Source organism: Culicoides brevitarsis, chromosome 1 (assembly GCF_036172545.1).
Source record: "Culicoides brevitarsis isolate CSIRO-B50_1 chromosome 1, AGI_CSIRO_Cbre_v1, whole genome shotgun sequence".
In the NCBI taxonomy this organism is placed as follows: domain Eukaryota; kingdom Metazoa; phylum Arthropoda; class Insecta; order Diptera; family Ceratopogonidae; genus Culicoides; species Culicoides brevitarsis.
Genome location: NC_087085.1, coordinates 25678555 through 25705074, shown reverse-complemented (window position 1 = coordinate 25705074; position 26520 = coordinate 25678555). Strand labels below are relative to the sequence as shown.

The 26520-nt window shown below is 29.8% G+C and overlaps 1 protein-coding gene across 1 annotated transcript in view; it reads right to left on the bottom strand.

Annotated features, from left to right (window-relative positions):
- Window positions 1–771: 771 nt before the first annotated feature.
- LOC134838290 (protein sidekick-1-like) overlaps window positions 772–26520 on the bottom strand; it is a 67062-nt gene continuing 41313 nt past the window's right edge. Inside the window, exons 3-6 of the mRNA XM_063853790.1 lie at window positions 18370–18524; window positions 16316–16526; window positions 5434–5691; window positions 772–1305 (exon numbers count right to left, since the gene is read on the bottom strand). Of these exons, the coding sequence (XP_063709860.1) occupies window positions 1079–1305; window positions 5434–5691; window positions 16316–16526; window positions 18370–18524 (851 nt within the window). The 3' untranslated portion in view covers window positions 772–1078. The remainder of the gene's footprint in view (window positions 1306–5433; window positions 5692–16315; window positions 16527–18369; window positions 18525–26520) is intronic.

The window sequence follows — 26520 nt, the reverse complement described above, 5'->3', positions numbered from 1 at the left end:
GAACTTTCATTACAGAATTTTTTATTGTTTTCTTATTTTTCTAACTTCTATTTTTTATCATTATAAACTAACTATTTTATATATATAATTATATTAAATATATATATTTTTTATATAGACAAATTTTGGATTTATTTTTTAAAGGATTTGGTATTATAAATAGTATAACAAAGTCAGATTACATCTCGTATGTACATTTTTTTTGCAGTTCATGAATATATAAACAATGATAATAAGTTAACAAGAGCTCCTTGAAAATATGAAATGCGTATCCTTTTTTTGTCATATTATAATGGGTTTTGTTTATTTATAGTCGGATTAATTCTGAAGGCCAAAAAACAAATATGTTTAATATGTTTTTTGAAAATGTTTACAGTCTAGGGCACAATGTTGAGAGGGAAAAAGGATCAAAATAAGATTTTTTCTTTGGAAAAACTTGAAGACTAAAATGAGTCGTATTTGTCATTTTATTTTGTTGTATTGTATGGGGGTCTATTAATATTTATTTTTTATATATAACATGAGTCTCTACAATCAGTATATCACCAGTTTTACCTCTCTTCTATAGTTTTTTTTATATTTATAAAATGCATTTAAGTCAGTATAATAATAAATTTAATAAAGTACATAAAATAATGTAACATTATCTCTTTTTGTTTATTTTAATTATTATATGCAACTATTTTTGTTTAAATATATATATTTGTATGGGTTTTTCCAATATTTACACAGTTATTTATTTGTATATTAGTTTAATCATGATGATGCTATCCTAAGTATACTTAATTATCCTATCATTATTATTAATATTATGCTTAATACTCTTATTTATAATAATAATAATATTAAAAACTATAAATAATGTGGGACTCTAACACATTCATACACTTGCCATCGCTCGTTTTATTTATTTTTGTAGCCTAAACATTGTTTTATAATAGTACCTAGTAGAATTCTGTCTGTTTTTGTTTCTCTCGCGCGCAACAACAAATAATTGAAAAAAAAATTGTGTTGCTCACTTACACATTTAAAGTCCTACATAATATGTGACGCAAAACAAATTATCTGTAAACATGAATCACCTAAAAGCATTTGCCCCGATAAATATTGTCGAAATTGTTAAACATAAAAATGATGATACTGGCAAGACTAACGACAGTGTTGTTATCGTCGACGATAATAATAGTAAATTTGAACCTAATGTTTTATAATTATTTAATAGAAAACTAGTTGCACTACTATTCCCATGCTGCATCGCCGCAGGATGTTCACCATTTATTACATGGACTAATACTGATGCTGAATCTGTAAAATTTCATGCAAAAAGAAAAAAATTAAAAATTTAGCAGAAAATGTTTTGTACCTAAAGATGATTTTCATGTTGCTCTCGTTTCTTTTGCACTTGTCTTCTTCTATCGACAACACGAAAAAAAATATAAAACTAAAATCGATGTTCAACATCATTTTGTTCGATATGAAAGAAAATAAAGAGGAAGAACCTGAAGTGTTAATAACTTGCAAAAGAATGTAAATAACAGGCTTACATTACTCGTGCATGTCTCTCCTTTGAAACATTACTACACAGCAAGAAAATCTCATATTCTCTTTTGAACGCTTTCCGTTTTTTTTTTCTATTTTGTAATAATGTCGCTCGAGCAAAGTGAATCTGAATCTGTTAAATAGAAAATCCATTTAAAACACGTTTCTGTTAATTTGTGCCTCTAAGCCACGTCAACTAAACGAAGATTCATTTAATAATATCATATTTCCGTATTTCCCTCTTTTTTTTTGTCATATAGTTTCAGTTTCACAAGACAACAACAAACAACAAAAAAAAACTGCAATAAGAAAAGGAAGCAAGAAAAACCAATTTTCTTCACGTTTTGTGTAAATTGAAACAGTTTATCCGTAATGTGCCTCTTTCTCTTTTTTCCAGCACCGACCTCTGGCTTTGTTTACTTTGAAAATTGGTTGTGTAGAAAAGTTTCGTGTTTGTGACAGAAAATGCAAAAAAACGTCTTTTTATTACAGTTTGCATCTCATTAAAAATAAATCTTGACAAGGAAAGGCGCAACACAAAAAAGAGACATTTTACTCGGTGGAAATATTCATTTTACGCCGTTTTTGTTCGTTGCATTTTCAGTGATATTATTTGTTGGATACGAAAATGAGGTAAATTGTTATTTTGTGCCTGTGGAACAAATTTTACAACAAAAAAAAATAATAATAATAACGAAATAATAAAATAAAAATAACGATTCGCTTACGGGACACTTCAGGTAGATTGCACCTGGTTTCCGTCACTTAATTCAAATGTCAAAGTAAATTTCGCTTAATAATTTATTTTTACACTTGACATCCGTGGAAGTTACATGAATTTTTACAACGAAAATAAAAAAAAATATCTGATTTTTTGATAATTAAAAGCATTGATTGTTTGGCGTAAATATTAAGACCAATGGGCATTTATCCATTTTGTGGTTATTTTAAAATGAATAAATTGGTATTTTTTTATTACTTTTTTTTAAATCTTAATTATGTAAAAAAAATTATTCAGTGCATTTTCCTCATTTTACCGTCAAAAGGATGAAATGATTAAAAATCGTGATGAAATGCAAATTGCACCCTTTGGCCATACAGTGATTGTTTGTTGTTGCTTTTTATATAAACAAACGAAAAGTTTCGATGTTTATTTTTATATATTTTTTTTATATGAATACCTTGCATAACAATGTGGGTGTATAATTTTCATTTTCTATAAAAAAAATGCTTTTTTACCTGATGATAATAGTAAAGTGTCAATTGTGGTGAATTACGTTAAAATCATAAAGGTAAAATTTTTTAATGAAGTTAAATTGTGTTTATGCAGAAAACTCACATCATTATAAATATTTTTTTTCACTCCAACCGTGCAAAAAAAAAAGTTGTGAGAAAATTTAATTGCTCATTAAATTTTGAAATTTTCATCTCTAGCTGATTATAACTTTTTTTTTAACATTATTAGGTCGACACGATATTGATAAAGCGCAATTTTTTTATAAATTTATCAAAGAATATTTTTCAATAGTCGTAACCCAGAGAAAAATGAATGGAAAATTTTGTAATTTCGAAATAATTTTTTTCTTTTTGCTTTCAAGAAAATCTGTTTCTTTCGTATTTTACGTAAGCCTCTATTATTGTGATAATAAAAAAGTGGAGTACAAAAAAAGGCGAAAAAAAAATCCAAGACACGTGTTAGTCATGCGAATCAAAGTGAAGGGACGACGCGAGCTCTAATTGAAAAATAGCAAAGAGCGTGACGTAAAAAAAATGTAATAAAGTATCTTGTAATCTCGTTTAATAGCTTATTAAAAAGAAGGATAAACAATTTTCTTTCTCCATTTCATCATGGATAGCTGTTGCGTTGTATGTTTGATGAACCCTACTTTTATCGTAATTTTCTTAGCAAAAAAAAAAAATGAAGAGCAAATATTTTTTTTTTCGATGGAAGGAATCAGCTACAAACTACTTCGTTTGTAAAAAATGATCTTTGTAAGTTAAAAAAAAAACTTTACAAGTTTTGATGCAAATTACGTTTCACACTTCATTGAGTAGCTTGCATTTTTTATGCAAAAGTTTATGATTGATTGAAATTATGAACACACAGCGAAAAAGGGAATAAAAAAATTACAATTTTTGCACTAACGATGCAGCGCGATAATAATCAAAGACAAAGTACCAGGAAATTGAGTCTGTCAGAAACATGCATGACGTGCATAACGGTTCCCTTATCCGATTTGTTTTGAATAACAATAATAAAACTTGACTCGGGGTGATGCAGTTTCCCTTCACAGCAATGAGTGACAGTCGGTGTCGAACTAAAAATGGAGTGGAGATGAAGCAATAGAGTGCAATTATATACGAGAAAATCGAAAGAACGAAAAAAGAGAGAGAGAAAAGAGGAAAAAAACCAAATTCAATTTTAAAAGCAATTTCCCACATTTTCTGGCAACATAAATCACAAAACTACCAACATGTCGGTCGGTCTGTCTCTCGATTTCACTATCATCTATCGTGCTATCGGAGACGGCATTCTACTTCAAATCATGCTTGATATCGTTTGGAAAATAGCATCCGACAGAATTTTATTTAACTTCTCCTTTTATATTATTCTACAATTTTTGATTATTATCAGTATCATCGTCCATTTTGTGCTATCAATAGAGAGACGCCATCGACTCGAATGCTGAGGCGGGCAAGGTGTTCAATTGTGTTGTTCAGACATAATCCAATCTGCAAATGGTCCCATCACGTCTAGCTTTCGCACAAGCTAGTAAAAATGAGATTGAAAAGCATTTATCGAGATGAACCGCTTGTCCGCATTTTAATGTTTTCTTTTTTTTTTTTTGATTTTTTCACAGTTTTGATCTATTTTTCAGAATTTTTCCAATTTTTGAAGAAAATTTGATATTTTTGAAAAAATTAAGAATTTTGTGAATTTTTGAGATTTCTCCTGTTTCCCTGATTCACTAATTTCTCCTGTAGATTTTTCATGTTTTCACAAATTTTTGAGCTTTACCGAAGTATCCCTGTTCACTTTATTTCCATGAAAACTTTAAATTTTTCTAAAATTTTCAGATTTTGTCTTGATATTCCTCAGTTTTTTTTCCAATTTTCCTTGAAAACTTTTAATTTTTTTTTTTAAATTTCTTAAAATAATAAAAAAAAATAATTAAAGTAAATTTTAAAAATTTTAAAAATAATTTTTACCTTACAATAATCTAACGAAAAAAATTATTTTATTTAAAGTTTATTAATTTTTCACAAATTTATTCAAACTTTTTTCAATTTATTCATGAAACTTTCACGAACATTTTATGATGTTGAAATTTTCCAAATTTCACCTAAACATATGTCGAAGGAAACTCCAAGGGACAAAATCACCAGCAAAATAACGTATGTTTTCAAAATAAAATTAGAAATGCGGTAAAAAATAACAGGTAGAAAAAAAAATTGCACAAACACGTAGGATCGATGTCTATTTGCTCTCTTTTATTATGATGACAACGAGAGTGACGAACGCGCGACAATACACTTCAATCATCTGAGTGTACTTATCACAACAACGCTTTTTTGTACGTTATTCATTTTCATAATATTGTTATTTGAAATTGCGAACAACTGCAAGTCCCAATGGGAAACAGCACTTCAATAGATTTGTAAAAATATAAAAATAAAACAAAACTCTGCGTGTGTTTGCTGACGAAATACTTTCAACAAGGATTAACTGATGATGACATGTAGTGGTAACCAAAATATTGGCGTAGATTGGATTTAATGTGGAGGACTCTTATTTTTTGCTCCCCGATTTCCATGTAACAGATCTGACTGCGAGAGCAACATGAAATCAGTTTGTAATTAATTTTAAATCGAAATTTTTTTTGAAATACATACCTGAAGCACTGGGTGAACATGTATAATTACCAGAATCAGTTGGCATCGCACGTGATATAACTAATTTACTTGTTCTCGTTTGGCGTTCTGTTAATACTGAAATACCACCACGTTGCGAATAGTTAATTACCCGTCCACCTTTGTACCAATAAATAAAAGATGGTGGTGCTGGCGCTTGTAATGCAACACATGTTAAATTTATATCACTACCACTTTTGATAAATAATTCCGAGTTGCCGAGAATTTTCGCCTTGGAAACTGCAAGAAGAAAAAAAAGAGAAAAATGACAGTCAATTATTTGTACAGAATATCGAGATTAAATATTAATAAAAAAAATACCGGAACACGTGCTGGTTTTTTTTTCTTTTCGTTTTTCTTTGTTCCGTGCCACAAACACATTTTTTCCATTTTTTTTTGTCGAGTGCTCTAACCTGAATTCACACACCACCCCTCTGGACAAAATTAAAACAAATAATACGAGCACCGTTCAAGATTGTATTTTTATTTTAGTACATCAGCAAAAGTTCCTTTATCTCGTTGAAATATCTATTTATTTTCGCTTTTCACTTTGATCACTTACACAACATCTTTTGCAATTCTCTTTTAACCTTTTATTATTGCTGAAACAACAACGCAGCGATATCGTTGTTCGTTGTTGTCGTCCCCCCTCGAAGCATTTCCAATGTAAAAGTAATAACGAAAAAAGAAATGAAGAAAAAAATATATATCAAAAGACAGGATATGAATTTTCTCGCTCGTCACATGCTCGCCTTTGTCGTGCACGCTTTAAAAACATAAAATACTTTGAAAATCACTCTCTTGACGAACATCTTTTGATAATATACTTTTTGTTGTTGTTGTTGTTCGGCATTTCGGTATGCGAAACACACAAAATACGTAAACATTATTTTGTTGCCGCCTTTTTATTTTTCTTATATTATTTTTCGTCTTTTTTTTCATCAACATCATCATCTTTCAGTTAAAGCAAAAGAAGAAGAAGAAAAAAACTGTAGAAGTAAAAAGTGCCCAAAGGTTTATGTTTGCGCTACATTTTTCAGCTTTTTATTCCATTTTATTATTTTTACTCGTGTAACTATCTTACACTTTGTACACGGTGGCATGGCAGGCAGCCTTCACTCTTACTCACACACACGAAGACACGAGAGCATCACATCTTTTTTTCACGTCGTCCAAAAATAATATCCACGGGCTACAACAATGCACAACTTTTTGTGTGCACTTTGTAACAGCAAGCCAGCAAAAAAGTACACAAAAAGAATATTTTTCTATTAAAAATGGAGTATTTTTTTTTTGTTTTGCTTGAAAGTTGCATAAACGATTTCCTTTGCTTTTTACACGAAACGTCTTGTGATGTGATGATCCAGCCAAGCGTGAAATATGGGTTTTTGTTGTTTGATAAAGGTTGATAATAGAATTTTTTTTGCTTTCTCCAGCACACAACACAAACTCGAATAAAATAAAATAAAATGTGTTCACATAAAAAATGGCAGTGCAGCAAAAATCGTTTGTTCGCTTTGTAACAAATTAGGGTGGAGCGCTAGACATGCTGAGGTACTTGTCATGAGATTTGCTAGAAAAAAATATTAATAGTCATGATCATATTTTTTGTGAGTAGTTCTTCTTTTGAGATCAATCAGGTCCTAAAAGATGTCAAATATTCACTTGACATGATTTATTGAAGGATATTTCCAAGAAATTTTGTTTTTTTTTCTTTGGTGAATCAGCAAAAAAATTAAATATTTATGATAAAAAAAAATATCAATATAGCGGGAAAATGTAATTTTATGTTAAGAATTCAAGATTTTCTCGAAAATTCAAAAATTTTTTGAAATTTTTCAAATTTTAATAATTAGTCGATCCATATTATTTTTTGAATTGAAATGTTATTAATTAGACATATTTTTATTGTTAAATTTTCTCACTTTAAAATTTTTAACCTTAATTTATTTTAAAAAAAAAAATAAATAAATAATTAAATTTAATTAATTTATTTATTTAAAATACTATTTAAGGATTTTTTGGCCATAAAAATATAAAAACCTTAAGAAATTAAAATATTAGAATTGATAATTTCAAAAAATAAAAAATTAGAAAATCAAAAATTTCTATTCAAAATACAAAATTTTTATGAAATGTACAAAAAAGATCAAAAAATTTTTAAAAATAATGAGAAAATTTCTAAAAAATATTTTTTAAGTGAAAGTAAATTTGCTTACATTTTCTTTTGAAAACATTTTTCATATGAAAAAAATTGATACTCCTCATAGGAAAAAAGCATTGAAGATCAGTGATTTTAAATGAAAATTCTGTGTCAACTTAGTTGCAGCGGCGAAATATCCTAAAACGACATCGATCAAAAACGATGACAATGCTAAAACACACCACATGTTGATACACTCTCGACACATAACACAAAAAAAAGATTCCTATACCATTTTCTTTTATCATTCAACCATAAATTTTTTACACCATACATGTAGGTAAAAATCAATTCAAAAGCACTTTATATTGAATGCAATCACTTTTGTATATTATTGAGCGCTTTTTGTTGTACACTTTCTTCTAAATTTCAATTTTATTTGTACTCACACACACACCACTTGCGCCTCCTAGGTACTTCTCGTACGATCGAGAGAGCGATGAATGCAATTGTATTTCATTTTGATTATCTCATGAAGCGGAAATCGATTTTTCAACAGACGACGTGTCTGAATAAACTTTAGTTCGGATAAGATTAATGGCATTTTGGGAATTCTTCGAAATATCGCATTGTGAGTGCGAGAAATATTAGAAATAATAAAATTTAATTTATTTCCATCGAGATATGGCGAAAAAATGTTCCTTCCACACTGACCTTTACACGAAAATCATTCCTTGACCGAATCAAGGTTGAACGAAATGATTTAATGAAAAAAAAAACTTACGTTTGAAGGATTTAATAAACGTTCAAAAGAGGAAATGCGAAGAAGTATCAAGATTTCCACTCGTTGAAAATCAATTTTCATCAAAATCACAGAGACGAACAAAAAATTAATCCAATATAATTGATTTCTGTTGATGCTCTCGATTCTTTTTTTTTCCCTGTAAAAGACGACATTCGAGAAAAATGTGGAGAAATCATCCACATAATCTCCGATTAAAAACAAATTTCCAGTTGTAACTACACAAACGTACGAGTTGACATGACGATTTAACCGACAAGAACCTGGTTCAATTCAATCTAATCAGATTAAAGGAGGAAAAAAACGTTCGGTTGCATAAGAAACAGAAAAAAAGAAGAGAAGCAGAAAAAAAAGTTTGAAGAAAAACGAGAATGACAAAAAATATGGGAAAAGATTTTGATATTTGACAAGGAAATTTATATCGTTGACAATTCACGGCGCACGACGAAAGAGCAAAAAAAAAGTGTCAGATAAGGAGATGGATGTTTTTAAGGTTAGCATGTGTATAACTGATTATTATTTTATTTTGAGCTTCTGAAAACTCGATACTGTTCTATCGGTGCTCTTTTCATCGATTGCTGTTTGAGTTTTAATATGATAAAAGCGACACGTTACACACGTTGTCACAGATTTTGGGAGATAAATCAATTTTATGTTCGAGCCATCAGAGCCAACAAACGATTGTCAATTACGAGTGACATTAAGTATCAAATTTTGGTCAATTATGATTTTTTTTTCTGTGTTGTTACTTTTTATGCTTGAGGGGGAAAAAGCAATCAATTGGCCTGTGTTTCATGTCAACGACCTTGTTAAAATGGGAACACTTGACCCTGGTCCCGATGATCATTATCATCAATGTAGGAAGTCCTTTTGTTACAGACATTTTCGTATGAATAGACATTCAATGAATTACGTCTCTTTTTGATGTTGCTGGGCTGCATAATTGGAATTTAACAAGTTATTGAACAGCAAGTCAAACGACTTGGCAACAGAGGATTTGTTTATTTTTTAAATGACTTGAGAGAAGATTATTTTAATTTTATTTTTTGTGAATTTCTTTTTAATTTTTTTCGTCCGATAATAATTTGTTGTTATTTCTTGGAATTCAATGACGTCAAGAAAATACTTTAATTTTCGATTTTTAAATTATTTTGTTGAAAAATATTTTTTTTTTAGATAAAAACACGTTCCACAAAAAATCAGAATTTTTTATTGCTTCTCATTTCATTTATCGTTCATAATTTTTCCATGCCATCAAACACAAATAACTCACCGAAAAGATACTATTTTTTTCATTAAATAAAAGTTCAGTTCGTGGAAGCAATGCGGAAACCGAGCATACGTCAATAGAAGGAGAAAAAACGGTAATTTTTCGTGATAAATCATCAAACATGAATAAATTATATCGAGCTATTTATTATACTATAGTACGGCAGGAATGATGGAAATTTGATTAATGAAACATGGAAACGACTCGCACTTAGTCACATTTTTTTTTTCGTTTCACGGCAACAAACAACAAAAAAAAAATAAAACTTTTATAACTTTTCAATTCAAAGACGAAAACATGAATCCGATCATTTATATTCCAATTAACGAGCTGAGTGTTAATTCCGATTTATGTCACTTCTTTTACTGCCACATAAAAACGTTTCATTTAACATCGTTTATTAATTAACGTGTCCTGCTTCTCAGAAAAAGTAATTAAAATGTTTATTAATTAAGTTATTATTGTGATGGACTTTTTTGTGAGTTTTTGTTTTTCTTTTGTATCATCCACCATAAATATTTATTTAACTTTATCTGCATAAACTTTCGTCATAATACCTTGACAAAATGATAAATAAGTTAAAAGTTATTTTGGGAAATAAAACTTATTAGTCGGTGAATTTAAATTATAATAAGGCATTAACCTTTGTAGGACAAAATAAATCGCATGAATATAATAGTTTACATTGGCAATTTTTTTAGTTTTTTAAAACTTGAGCGCTTTTAATAGAAAATTTAAATTTTGCTAGGACTTTAACACATAATCGGACAAAAACCTTATTTCTTTCCATTTTTTATATCAAATTTCATATATAAATGTGTTATTATTATGCAGTGCTTGTATATTCTTTCTCGTTAAATTATGGCAGACAACATTTTTTTGCTCTCTTCTTCTGCATAAATTTGGATAAGGGTCAAAAAAATAATTTATTTCTATTTTGGCAGGCATTCATATAAAAAACGAGCTGAATATACATGAATATGACGTAGAGTAGTTTCGTACTATTTCCATATATAATATTATTATATTATGTAGATTATTTTTTTTTATCATATTTTACTTGGTCGATTTTATTCGAGGATATGCAAAATCTAATTTTTCATAATTTTCTTTTATTTTATTAATATATTCATCTTTTGTTTTTTATCTTTTAACAAAAAATGCAGCAAAACCAATACATGAGATTTTCACTGCAAATAGAAAAGCTTTTAATTAAATTGTTTTCTATATCAATCACAGTCTTGCAAATGCATTTGTCACCCATCTGTCAATTTACTTTGTTTGAAATAATTACTCAAAGGAATTGTGGCATACAAAGTCAAAAACAGAGATAGCCTTTGTCACACAATGAAACATGTCAAAGTTAGTGCCTCCAAGGAAACTTTGTGTTTTAATTGAATTCAATTGCAATAGCTTTGTTTCTTAAATCAAATCAAAGACAAATTTTGTTTGTGGAAGAGTGGAAAAGCAATTAATTGAATTTATTTGGCAGTGTTAATGAATTGAATCTCCATGTCAATGGACGTTAATGTAACAGAGGAACAGTGGAATGGTAAGTTTCTGGTTAACCGTTCATAAAATATTTAAGAGACAACATTTAACTTTGCATTCCAATGAATTCTGCTTAATTAAATAATCTTTAATTTTAAATAGGGCAGAACAAGACTGGGTTTTATGTCGTCACTGTTGGGTACTTGTAAATGGTATGAAAGTAACTTGATGACTTTTGAGCCATTGAATATGAAAATGTGAAGTAATAAAAGTCGTTACTATGGAGGAAAGTCATAAAAATAAATTGTATCTCCTTTGTGGTAATGATTAACATTTTTGGGTTAATGATAGAAAATCTATTAAGAAAACAAGAACTAAATGAGCCAAATTGTGATATACGATCTGAAATACAAACATTTTTGTGTTTCAATTTTTTTAACTAAGGTCTTGTAGATGGTGCATTTTGTGACTTTGATTAGCAACTGTAACTTCAGTTGTCGTTTCAAACCATAGAATTTAAACTTGGTGCAATAATATACATTTTACTTTAAAAAATCTTTTATTTAAATCTCGGATATAATTTTTTTTAAACAAAATCGACTTTGAAAGTTAAATTCCTCGTAAACGTCCATCCCTCATCCCTTATCTCGTAATAACCAATGATAGGCGTATAATTATTATTTTATTTGTTTCGCGAAAGTTATACAATTTATTATTTATTTCACACACTTGTCAGATCGACATGTCGAGATTACAAAAACTTTTGTCATGTGACAAAATGAGAAAGAAAGCGAACAAAAAAATATCCGACACACGGTAAACTAGATAAGTATCAACGACAAACATATTGTTTGTTTGTCGTGAAAGATGTTGTAAAATATTGAACACACGAGTATCGCTAAAAGACATGACACGAGAAAAAAAAGAATTTCGAAAAATAAGGTTGTTGTTGTTGGAAGGGAATGTCGTCACCCACTTAACGAAGATGACATTCTTTGTCAGTTACCGACACAAAAAAAAAATATAAAAAAATGAAGACAGAAACGAAGAAAAGAAAATGAGACACTCAATTTATTAAATCAGTTTTGAAATGAAATAGCTTGTGCTCCTACTCTCCACTAGTTTGGAGACGTGTTCTTTTTGATTTATATTTCAATCTTAAATCCTTGGGAATTCCACACTTTTGAAATGTGTCACATTAATGACAGTAATAAAACTAATGGCTCTGGCGCCACCCCATATTTTTATTGCCACTGAAGTAAATATTATTTATTGGTTTTTGTCCATAAATATGAAGCAAGGAGGCAAAACGTTCTCGAAACAATGCTAGGTCATTCCTAAGAAAATTTTTAATTAAAAAACAAAATCCACATCTAACCATAAAACTTAACCTCTTTTCGAGAGCAACATTTTTTGTGTTTCCTAACCCTCAAACATGCAAAGACAGTAATAATGTCCCCGCAATTTAATTTGAAACAATATTTACATGAGCAATATTGTACAAATAAATGTGTATTGCGGTTTTAAGAAACTTCAACATTTTGTCTCTCTCTCGCACTCACCCGAACTTTTTACATTATTATTATATAACGATGATGATGATGTTGATAATCATTTCGAATGTAGGTACCTACAGTAAAGGGTGAGTCCTTACGACAAGTATCAGGTAGTAAAACCGACAAAAATGGGATAAACTTAAATAAAATTAAGTGAAAAAGGGTTCAAATCCTTGTAAAACAAATGCTTCTTTAATCTTGAGATTCTCATTATTCCGTATGTGTCACGGATGTAATTTCATATGTTATACACATGATTACCACTAAATTTATATGAAGTACATTACTTCAGTTTGCCGGAAAAGGGGGAGAGAAACGGTGATGTCATTATCTTCATCTTCATGAAAAAGTCTTTTGCGGCTTTTCTTACATACCGGGTGTTCATTTATTTTTTCTCTACTTTTTCTTATAATATTTTTAATTTTAGTCACTATTTTTCATTCCAGTCATTTTCTTTACTTTTTCACATTTTATTAATTTTTGTTGTTCTTTATTCAAGTTTTTGTCCCCACATCACCTGATATCATTATTTCATCGAAAATTAATGGCATGAGATTTTTTGATGGTTTTGTATTATTTAGCCTAAACTAGTCAAAAAAAAAACCTAAATTCAAAATTTTGGAACAAACCAAACAGAATGTAGACATTTTTTAGTGCATTTGGGTATATTCAAGGTTCGTTCTAGAATTTTCTAGAGATCCCATTTCAATTTTTTTAAATTAGCATTTTTTATTTTTTCCAATATTTTCAATTTTTGGTTTTAATAATTGCAAATCATTTTTTTGATTGAACAACCTTAAAAATAAAATTTTTTAAAATTCAAAATTTTGTAAAATATCTTGATTTTTTTTCATTTTTTTGATAAAAACAAGGATTTTTTGAATATTGTGGAATTAAATTTTTGATATTTTTTTTTGAAATTCGAAATATTTTTGAAAAAATGTAAATAAAATATATTTGAAAAATTTAGTAAATCATAAAAAAACAGCAAGTAGAAAAAAATAAAAGTAAGAAAAATCTTTAAGTATTAAAAACTTAAATATAAATTACGGAAAAATTAAGTGAACACGTGGTACATGCCGTCGTCAACACATTGTGAAATGGAATGTTGCCACTGTGTCATACGTGTGAATGTCCTGCCTCACTCAGGAGATGTCTGACAAAATATTTTAAAACAAAAAAAAAGTGTAAAGAGAGAAAGAAATAACTTTGAGAAATAACATTTCAATTTTATTTGTTCAAACATCCTCCTCATCATCCAGCGTCGTCGTTGTCATCCACAGTTATCATCATTAAGTACAACCAGACCAGAGTAAAAATAGTTGAAATAGTTTTGAGTGTATTCTCTTGTTCATGTCGTTGTTGTTTCATTTTTCTCATCTCTTGTCTTTTTTTTATATCTCACAAAAATTACTCGAGTGTTCGGTGTGTTGACTTAGTTAAAAACATCATTTACAAGAGCATGTATGACTTTATTCATGTGGACGATGGCAACTGTGGAATTCAACACCACGAGAGAAAATTTTTGCTCAAAAATTATTTTTTTGTTGTTGTTGCTAAAACCATATAGTTTTGTTCGTGCAGATGTTTCCCCCTATTATTTAATGAAAACTCGAGATAAAATAGTTTTACCTGTTTGTTTAAAATTTATAAATTTATTTTATCATTTTGAGTTGTGGTAAAAGTGGGCATTTTTTCGTTATTATTTTTGTTATTTTTTGTGTGGAAAATTTCAACAATTTTTCTCCGTAATTTTGTTGAATAGATGTGAATTTTGACGTCAAACAGATTGAAACATCTGAAGAAATACGATACTTTCAGATATTTATTTAAAGGTTTCTCGGAAAAAGATAAAGTTGACAAAAGTAAATTGTATCAAATTAATGTCCCACTGGAGCATCCCAAGAAATGATGACAAAACACGCCAAAGACAGAGTTTCAATTTCGCTTTGTTTGATCGAATTGTTAAATAAATATATCGATGATATTCTCGTATTTATATTACTTGCGTAACATAAAATCACAACATTCAGTGTTCCACGAAATCCAACTTCTCATGTTCGCAAAACTCATTTTAGATACTTTTCGGATTGATTTTCCGTATCAAATATTGGGTCAGAGTAATTAAACGATTGCTTGACAAAAAAAAATCCTGATGAAAGTTTCCTTGGTGTGTACTTTAATCAATTATTTCTACGAACGAGGAATTCATAAAGTTAACAGACCAAGCGTAATTTAATGCAGGCGTACTCACTCATAAAGGAATGAAAATCCATTTCCTGCCATTAATTTTCAATCAAATCGTTTTTCTCTCTTTCTCGAAGGAATTTTTTACTTCTGTACATGATCACACATATGAAATGCAGAAAAACTTTTATAGGCAACACATAAAAGGAAAATCCATTTGCTCCTAATAATAAAAATATTTACAAAAATAACGAGTTATCTTCAGCAAAATTTTGAATTAAGCGCATTTTTTAATTGAACTTAGTAAAAAATTTATTTTTTTTGTAAAAAAAAATAAAATTAAGCTAAGAATATTTTTTTATGAGCTGGAATGACTTCCATGAAAACCCAATAAAAAAATTTTCAAAGTCCGATCCTAGAAATTTCTCATGTAACAAATTATTTATAGCAAAAAATGCTCTAAAAAAGGTAAACGCATATAAACTCTTATTTATTTCTAGAGAAAAAAAAACCTATATCGTTTTAAGCGAATAAACTTTTTCATCATATTCAACTTTTCTTATGGATTTCTATGGAAAAAACAACGTCCTAGAGAGAAAAGTGATTCATCATAAATTCTAAAGAGAAAATATTATACGAATAAGGATTATATATTTATAACAAATCACATTTCGTTCTCGTTGAATGATCTTTTTGTATAACTTCTTGTTTGCCTAGTCCTTTTTGAATATTTTGTAACAAAATTTAAGTTGTAGCAAAGGAAAATACGAATTCAAATTAACAAAAGTTTGATAGAAAATTCATTCCAATTCAATTATTGTTTCAATTTCCTGCTCTCCAGAATGTTCGAATTTTACTACTTTCGTTATTTTATTGTTTTATTTATTTCTGGACAAGCTTACTAATATGGGAGAAAATTTTCATTAGTTTGTTTATTTATTCTCCTAGGAAATTGTTTTTGAGTTTAATGAAATTTCTGTCTCATCTCCTTTCCTATTTGTGTATGACCAAAAATAGAAGTACATAAAATGAGATTTTTATCAGAAATTAACAAGAATCAATTTATTTATCCGGTGTCACGATGATAAAAATCTTAAAACAAAAATAATGGACGAAAATTTGTCACGATCACGAATTGCATGACTTTCAGTTGTTATTTTTTGGTCACAACCGTAATTAGTAGACATGTCGTCTAACATGAGAAGTCACGAGATGCTCTAATAACTTCCCGTTCTCCCCACTTACTGACCTTGGAAAACTTTTATTTCTGGCACAAGGTAAATGTCAAATGAAAATCCCTTTTCAATCAAACATTCATTCTAATTACTGCGCGTCAACCTTTTCGTCAAACCAGTCCGCGTGTTTGTCAATATTTAATACGCCACCACCTAAAAAAATAGTGAATGTTTACTCACCAACAACATTCAACCGGAATGTTTGACTAATTTTTGGTTCTGTCGAAACTTGGCATTCGTAGGTGCCGGAATCGCGTGGCTGTGGCGTCGTTATCCGCAATGTCCATTCGTCAGAGCCCTCTGTGTGCAGCGACTGGAATCGCTGATCATTCGTATACGTCAAGATGCCAACTGTCAAAATGTGCAAATCGCGTTTTCGTAGCCACGTTACCTGTGCAGAGATAAAAAAAAGAAGGAATAAAATTGGATTAGAGGAAAATTTTTAAAAGACATTGACAAATATTGACAGAACAAAGTATCGGAGAAAATATTAAAAATAAATAAAAATATTTAGAAACGTTTCGAATCGTCTTGCATTAAATCAGAAAATTGAGCAATTCTCGGGAACTACGTGATGCATCAAAATGAAACAATTTTCTCTGTCGTCATCATGTTCGTTTTCTGTTGAGCTAATGTGCGAGTAAGCCAACAATCATATTTCTCATTTTTTTCCTTTTTCTCTCCTTCTACTCTGAGACGTGCAGTTTTCAAGCAATTCAATAATCTTTTAAATTAAATCAATAAAAAAAATATAAGACGCAAGAAAATTCTTTACATATTTTTCACATTTTTGCGTTGCATGAGTTTTTAAAATGAAAAACAGAGAAAAATAGCTTTATTTGTGGCACATGTTTGCTTTCGATTCTCTGCATAGCACAAATTATATAATAATAGAAAATTACTGGAAAGTTTCTCGTGCCAATTGTTTTCTTTTCTTTTTTGATGCAAAATGCTTTTGTCAGAAACGTGATTATTCGAGATTTCATTGTCTTTTCGTTCGAAATCGGGGAAGTCAAGGTCAGGTTTTTTCCTCTCCTTCTATTTAACTAGCTCCAAACAATACAAAAATATGAAAATCACCTTGAGCTTTTCTTTCCGTTCCCGCGAGACAAACAACAAGCTGTATTTATTCATGTTTCCTCGGTTTTTTCTCTTTTCATAGACTCTCAGACAGGTAAATTCATTGTCATATTTAATTTACTCCAATAAAAAAGAAGAAAATAACGCATAGTCCCGTTTTATTGATTCTCTCAAGGGAAATTAATGAATTTTGTATCGCGCGAGTCATTATTATTTTTATTATTTTTTTTTTCAAGGAATTGATATTCTTCTTTTCTCATGTCAGAAACTTTTGTGTAATTTTCGTTACCTGAGTTATTTATTTAACAAAAGGAAAAAAATTCAAAGAATAACTATAAATGCAACTAACGAGCTTGTTAAGAATTGGGTTGACACGAAATGACGTGAACCAACAACCCTCATTACGCCTCAACAGCGTGCATTAATTTTTAAAAATGTTCCATCTTGTGGTAATTATTTTTGCCGTGAAACGAAAAGTAAAATAAAGCAAGTTTGTTTTCGTGAACTCCTGCCATCTGCAATTTCTTGCCAAACTTACTGAAATTTATATTTATTTTGCTAAGTGAACGTAATTGTATTGTCACACAAAAAACAAAATATTTTTTTTCTTTTATTGAGGCACGCAAGAAATCTCGAGTAAACAAGGACGAAACAATTTTTCTTCATTATTTTCGGAATTTTCAAGATTTTTCATGGGATGAGCCCGAAAAAAATGTGTAATTTTTCGGCAAAGTTTGTCGAAATTTTGTTTTGTCTAGTAATTGATAATTATAATTTTTTACGTTAATTATTTCTTTCGTTTCCTTGAAGAATTTTCTTAATTTTCTTCGCTTTCATCTGTTATGGCGAAAAAAAAGGGTAAACAAAATAAAAACTGCTTTATCATGTCTCCGGAGAAATCATTTTAAGAAGAAGAAAACTAAAAGTTTTCGTTAAAAAAAATATTTAGCTTAGTCGCATTTTGATTTTTTAATGAATTTTTATGAGATTAACGATCTACAAGTGAAAAACTATGCAACAAATCTAAAAGGTTTTAGATTCTAAACTTAAATCTACACTGACATGACATACGGACAGACGGACAAACCATAGGTACATAAGCAATTTCATTCAAAATAAATTTAAAAATGCGGTAAAAACATTGCGATACTTACTGCTCTATCACCTAAATTCCGTACTCTACAGTTTAAAAGTGCTGATTGTCCTACGGTTGCGGTAATTTCACGTTTTGTTGTGTTATCAAAGTACGGCTGGGCAAATGGCGTCTCCCAATATGATGATGGTGTCTCTCCCGTCAATGCATAAGTAGCTAAAAAGAAAGAAAAAGAGGAAACGAAAGGGGGAATAATTAATTATTTGTTGCGCTTTATTACTTTATTTAGGTAGGTACGGGCAATGCGATGCCAGTATTAAAGACACGGAGAAAAAGTATCGCTGAGCAAATATATATAATTAAAGAAAAATACCAGGCGTTGTCACTCCTCCGACTTTTTGTAACTTTTTCGTTCTCCTGAAATATTGATAAAATGTCACACACCTGTTCTCATGATTAAATAAATTACTTTATGGTCTCTAGTCAGCAACATCAACATCAAAGCATAAACGGAACCGAAGAAGGAGGAGGAGGAGCGACATTAACTTTTTACTCTTTAAAATAAATTACTGGAGCAAGAAAAAGATATTTGAAAGACACTTTTTTACATCAATTATTCATGAAACACCTGACTGGAATATCATTTATGGTGAACGAACACCGCTGGTACTGCTGTCATACCTTTTCATTTTATTTGTTTTCTTGCGCAAAAATACACAGCACAACTTTTTGCACACAATTAAAATATATATATAAAATTTTTGCTGCCGAAAGTTAAAATAATATTATTAGTTCTCGGAATTTCATGAACGTCAATGACTTTAACATAAATCTTAACAGCAAAATCATTAAATTCATAAAATAAAATAGAATTTTGTACTTTACTTCATCTGTTACATGTTGCTTTGATTGTTTATTCCTTTATATCAACCATACATGTGTGATTAGTTAACCTTGAACTTTGTTCTCGAAAGCTGCTTATGTATTGAATGTGCTTGAATATTATTAAAAGTTTATTACTTTATTCCACTATAATAATCAAAGAATGTCTGGAAAGTTTCCTAAGCAACGACCGACATGAAAGATGTTTATTTTTGATATGCAAACGCAATTTTTTTTTTCGCCAACCAATTTCCCAGTTTTGAGTACGGAAAAAAACTACACAACACAATATTCATGAGAGAGAGACAAATTGAGTAAATTTTCATGTAAACGTCAAAAAAGTTTTTCGGAATAATATTCATTAAATTCAAGTTAAAAAAAAAGTATCAATAATCGGAAATTCTCCGTAGTGCCTCCAAGTTTACTTTTAATCAAAAAAGTGCCTCTTTTCTTGTTGTATTCTTCCTTTCTTACACAAAAAAATAAAACTTACCCCGAAAAAAACCATACATCAAAGGATACACCGAAAAAAGGGTTTTTGTTGATTCACGGAATGTAGGCTGCCGAGTTCAACAAAAAGAGCTTTGAGAGTAAATAATATTTTGTTCGACAGGATTCAGCCATTATGAAAATGAAAAAGACTCATGGGAAATGTAGATCGCGTATCTTCTTGTGATGTTTTTTAGCCAACGATTTTTTTTTCTTTCTCTCGGTTCACGAGCTAAATGGCTTCCAAAACAGAATTATTCCTACAAAAGGCCATTGTTTGTGTGTTCATATTTCACGAGCGAACACGCGGTGCGCGATGCGGTGTATGACAACGGCATTTAATAAAATAAAATGAAATGAATGTCTCACAAATGTGCTTTGACACTTTGTTTTGACGTGTTTATTGTGTGTGTGTGTTTGTGTCACACAAGGCAAGCAAGCAGTCTTTTTGCGGTTAAATTGTGCGAATACGCAAAATAAACAGAGCACAGAGCGTTAATTTTCAAATATACGCAAACTGTGAGAAATGTTTGTAGAATGAAGTCAAATTTTACAATTTTGTCACAAAGCGAATGAATAATTGAAACCAGACGTTTCCACTTAATAAAATTCACAAGCGCCAAAATGTCACAAAAATTTGTACGATGGTTAAAAAAACTCCCTTGTTCCCGGAAAATATTCGAAGGAACTCAGGAAAAATTGATTTTGGAAGAAAAATAAAAGAGTTTTAAATTTTAATTTAATTTTTTTTAATTGTATAAAATTGCTATATTTTTGAAGTAAGGTTAGAAAATTGGATAAATTGATTTTGGAAAATTAATTTCGATCCAGGGAAAAAATCAACTTTTTCCATTCTGAATTAATATTTTAACATATCATCGCAAAAACCTTATTTTAATATTTTTAATGAGCTATTTTACCACTAAATTTTGTCCTGTTTTGAATATTTGATAATTTTCATATTTATTTTTATTTTAAAATATAAAATTATTTTTTTTTAATTTTTCAAAATACCGTCCAAAGCTTTTTATTAATTTTGACTCCGAAAAAATTTTTTTTTTAAATTTATTTATTTTTTTTTTCATTAAAATACGAGAATTTTCATGTCATGCCACTTGTAGGTGAAAATCTCTGTATTGTGTTTTGTTATTTTATTTTTTTAATTTTTTGGGACGCAATACTAACACTTCCATTGTAGGCACACATACATATTTAAATAGTTGTGCGGTACAACGACACTTTATTAAACTTTTGTACGGTTACAGCATTCATTAAGAACATACGAGAGAGCTGTTCTTTGTGGTTTTGGGATTTCAAAATGTATTCCCTTTTTCACACATTGCCGTCTGTTCTCGGAATCCCTGTCACATTTGTCAGAAAAACCGAGAAGAGGGTGCCTATCGAGAAGTGTTGAAGTCCTTTTTGTATCGATTAGTGCCAAAAATCTTACATTGTCATCGTCTGTCGCCTCATTTCTTGTCCAAACAAAAAAAAAAAGAAACGACTCATCAGAAGAAAAACTAAAAATTCTGTAAAGTCATTGCTCGATTTACATTTATAACATGGCGCGCATTTATTTATTCAAATGAAGAATTGCAAAAATGTTTATAATTTTCCAAATTAGGCGCCTCTTTGTTTCTTCCTTTTAATCCCCGTTCCTGTACACAGCACCTTCTTTTTTCGCACGGAGCACAAATGAGGAATTTAAACAACAAAATGTGTGGTTATAAAAATAAATATTATAATAAAAACAACAACTAGGCAAGATGTTGAAAGAAATGAGTTTCTTCATCGTCGTCGTCTTCTCGTTCATTGTTGCTGTTGTTCTGTTCCCTCATTCATAGAATGTCTTTGTTACAGTTTCTGTTATTTTTTTCTCTCCTTTCTTCATCATCATCGTCGACGTCGTCGTACACAAATTGTACGAATATAAATGACACTCACGAGGTAGCAACAACATGGCACCACTGTGATTACTTACTGGTTATTATATACTACTTTTACTTGGCACGAGCCCCAGCAAACGCTGAACAATTTATAAAACGTAAAAGTAAATGAAATCTTTTATATTAAATATTGCTCTGGAATTCCTTTCACACCCGAGGACGACAACGACGACGACAACAGTAACAGAAAACGTATGAATGTTTGTCTTAAATTAAATTTCTTCATAAACAAACGAAGCGCGATTGCAAGACGGAGACGATGAAAAAATATGAATAATTATGCTTTCTGTCAACTAAATGATAAATGAAATATAAATTTTAATCTGTTGTTTTTTTTATTTTATTATTTCAGTCTCTGCATTTATTCATAATTATAATTATTTGCGTTATTTGTTTTAAAAGTTAACGTCGCTTTTCGTCTCCCACACACACACCTAAACAAAGATGTTCTAGGAATCCGCTTAATTAAGGGACTATTGACAATAAATGTCGATTCCTAGAATTAATTTGTCGAAAATGGGTTTAAATTAATGGAAATTTCTGTTCACATTTTTCAAAGAAAAAATTGTGAAACAAAATTTTATTACAAAATATCATGTTTTTTTTTAGTGCGATCTTGCAAAACGTTAATCTAACAAGACATTTGACTTGATGAAGGTCATGTTTTAAATTTTTAAAGTTTATCACTTGTCTCCAAGAAACAGATATAAAAATTGTGAAAATTGATGTTGCCATGCTGAGTTCTTTGTTGTGCTTGATAAAAATTTACGTACGTCAAAAATATATATGAAATAATGTGATGCAAGTTTATAAAGAACTTTTATTATTAAGCCGATACAAAATTTAAAAGTGTTTTCGGTTCCATAGATCTTTTGAACATTAAATAGGAAGTAAGGCTCCATCCATTTACGGCGTCAGATGAAAAAGGACATTTTTTAGTAAAATTGTAAAAAATTAGCTCAAATTTATATGGAAATTTGTGAAAAATTGTACATGTTTACTCATTAAGTTAAAAAAAAAATATCAAAAAGTTTGAAGCGCTTAAATATTACTGACAAATTAAAACAAAAAAACTTAACTATAAAGAATTTATACTAGGTCGTATTTTCCTTTTTTAGTATTTCAAGTTTTCTCTCAGAGCAGTCGATTACAATATGTAACGTGGTTTGTTCTGGGTGTCCGCGGAGTCGGGTCGGAGGGTCTTTGATCAGTTGAGAATTATTTACTTTAAAAATCTAGATGAAATCTCAAGCTTTTTAGATTATTGTATTGGCCTTATAATGAGAGCTACCTCGAGTGATAAATTGTGCTGTTATATTAAAATATCTCATTTTCATGAAATTTTAGTTAAAATGACTCAATGAGACAGTTTCTATATTAAATTTCACTCCATTAACACACAAAAGAAATGTGACACGTCATAAATTGCACTCTCCATTTCCTGCAAAAATTTACTTTCTATTCATAATTTTTCCGTTCCCGAAATATAATCGCCTCGCAGTAATAAACATTCCGCTGTTATCACCGCATTCCTTAATGAACGCATGTTAAGTGCCACTTCCGTTCACAAATAACAGGCGAGTTAGTCCAGGAAGGTGATCCATTCAGCTCCACTTTATTATTATTATCGTCATCGGCGGTAGGCAAGATAGACACAGGAATGTGTTGTTGTCGTCGTCGTTTCCTCTAATATTTCTGCCTCTTATGTAAAATTTACTTTCATCTACTGTGCACGAACATATTTTATGAAACGTTCTTTCACATGTATTTCCATATCTTCCTTTTTACAAGTCGCAAGTAGCACAGGCAGAGACGAACGGAACGGCAGAAACCGTGAAAATTGCTTAGTAATGTTCTTATTATCGTCGTCGTCATCGTTTCTTTTTTGCCTTCTTTGTACAACGACATACATACTTACCTGCGAACAAGATCATACATGCGATATTTTATCTGTTCAACAATCCCCACAGGAGGTACCGAGAATTTGTGGAAATAAGGAAATATTAACTTGCATCGAAGAGCATTTAATTTTGATGGAAACTCTGGAATGTAGGCTCATCTCTCAGACAAAAGTTGTTCTCTGATGCGTGAATTACTAAATATTTAGTGTTATTATTACCTCTCTTAGCACACTGTGATGTATTTCGTCATATTATGTGCAGCTCGAGGCATACTCTACAGCAGGAAAATGGGTGAGATTAATCTTTTTTAAGAAGGGATCAGATTGACCCCTTAGGAGTCAATTGAACCCCTTAAAAGTAAAATCCATGATTCTTTATCTTAATTGATTAATTTGATCCTTAAAGGAATCAATTTAAACCCTTAAGGGTTTGATCCAATTTTCAGTTGCTAATCCGCAGACCCAAACAAATGAATCCCTTTGGAGGTCGATTCTTTTTAAGACATTCCATTCTTTTTCCCTTAAGACATTCTTTTTTAACGAATTCTCAAAAAACGAGGATCGAATGAATCTCTAAAGGGGTCAAATTAATTTCTAATTTATTTTTGAGTAAACGGAATACCTCCAAAACTCGACCAAATCAAAACAAAATGCCCTCTTTCCAACGATATATAACACTTTCATTTGCCAATTCCAGCAATAAGAGGTCAATAAGTTGACCTCAGATGGGTTACATGTTGCTCTTAAGGGGGACTCCTAAGGGGTCAATGTGACTCCGAAGGGGTAAATGTGACTTTTTAGTAGTCAATTTTACTCTTGAAGGGAAAATCTTACCCATTTATCGTCGGTATGGCTTAGAGTGTATGACGTTAAGAGAAGCTTTTTCCTTTAAAGTAAAATGTTGCAGAAGAGGATTTAATATTATACAGGGTTTTGCACACCACACAATATTCATGTATGCCAAAAAAGCCAAAGTTGTAATAAATGAAAGAGGAAAAGTATACAAATACGTACGACGACGTGACCTGTTTTTATTATATTTTGCTAAAATTCGTGCATGTGTGAGTATTTTAACTGGTGCATGATGGCTCACATGATGTCAATGAACAACATGCATATAAAATAATGATGATATTGCTATTATTATTGTTATTGTTTTGAATTTATTCTGCAGCGAGCTTCAAATAACGAGGAACGACATCATCGTAACGCCGCCGCACACGAAGCTGAACATAACCAGAAGCATAACTAAAAGAGTTGTTGTTTGTTGTCGTTAGTTTCGCATATACAATGCAAAAGTTCTATCACCCTCTCACACACAATTTATGTCAATGATTATTATTTTACATGACTCTTAATCTGTTTATAATACAAGAAATATTTTCACATGCATGCCACTTGCCGCACACACTGAACGTGTTTATGATATCCACCGAAAAATAAAGCGCAAATAACCATAAATATATTCTAGGCGGCATCATGTGAGTAGAGCAATAACCAATGTGGTTCATTCTCATTATATTGCAAAACTTTTCCTGCTTAGATACCAGCAAAAATATAATGAAAATTTAATTTTCATGAGTGATACGGGAAATATACTAAAAAGAAGACTTTAATAAATATTGTTTTTATTTTATGTACGCACGAGGTTAATAAATTAGTCAATTTGTGTCAGGGAGTAAAAGTCACCAAATACGGTTTATTTATTACTATTTAGGGAAAAAAAGTGTTGTGTGGAAGTGAAAGTAAACAAAAAAGTAGCAAGTAAATGTGGGAACAAAAACAAAGTTGAAAGCAGTTAATTGAAAGGTTGATATGCAGACAAAGTTTTTATGTCACTTTTGATTTTTATTTTCACATTATTTTGGGTAAATAAACAGATCAATGACACGAAATGATTTTGAAAATGTCATAAAATTTTCGTCATGGGTTTAAGGGAAATTTTCTTTAAAATATTTTCAGTTTTTGATTGTAAAAAATTCCAAAGCTTTGAAATAAAAATATTTAAACTAATTAAAATTAAATTCCTTTAATTTAAAATTCTTGGTTAAAGTTTTTAATGAAATAATTTTTTTTAATTTGTCTCAACAAGAAAAATATCTTTTCAAGAAATATTTATTATTTTTTTATTTAAACAATTTTAAAAATTAAAAACCTTATTTAATTTTTAAATCTAACTTTAGAATACAACTGATTTTTTATTTAAAAAAAAATTAATTAAAAATTTGACGAATAAATTGTGTTAAATTTATGAAAATCTGACTAAAGCTGAAATCGACTTGGATATATTTCTTAGAAATAAAATATTAAATGTCGAGAAAATCTTATTTGCTTTCCTAATTTCCATTTTAAAAATGCATGAAGACGTTTTATTCATCATTTTTCTTCTGTTCGTTCTCAGCTTACATAAGAAATTTCTTAATCCACAAACACAAATAAAAAACTGTTTACTTTTTATAACAATAATAATAACAACAATAAAAAATTACGCCGAAGCAAATTGTTATTGTTTACAAAAATTACTCGGTTTCAATGTTACAACAACATACGAAAATATCTGGAAGCCATTTTGTTACATATGCAAAAAGTAATGTAAAATATCCAAATATTATGAAAACATTCATCAAGAACACTTTTGGTATATAAGCTCTTTTGTTTTTAAACAACAGCAGACGAGCCAAAAAAAAAAAATAAATAAAAATAAAATGAGCAAAATTGTGTAACTCTACAGCTGATGTCAGTTCGGATTTAGCTTTAACAAAGTCGACAGTAAATGTCCGTTTTGCCCTGTACGACGCGTGCGACTGAGTGAAATATGTGAAAAACTTTGTTTACGGCAAAAAATATTTTTTTTATCTTGATTCCATTTTCCTATCAATTCAATATGTCAGTTAAGTGGATAATTTTTCACACACTTTTAATATCAGTCATTTCAAATGATGTTGCTGCTGGACATTTCAATCGTAAGTAATTTGATATTTGTCATGATACGCTT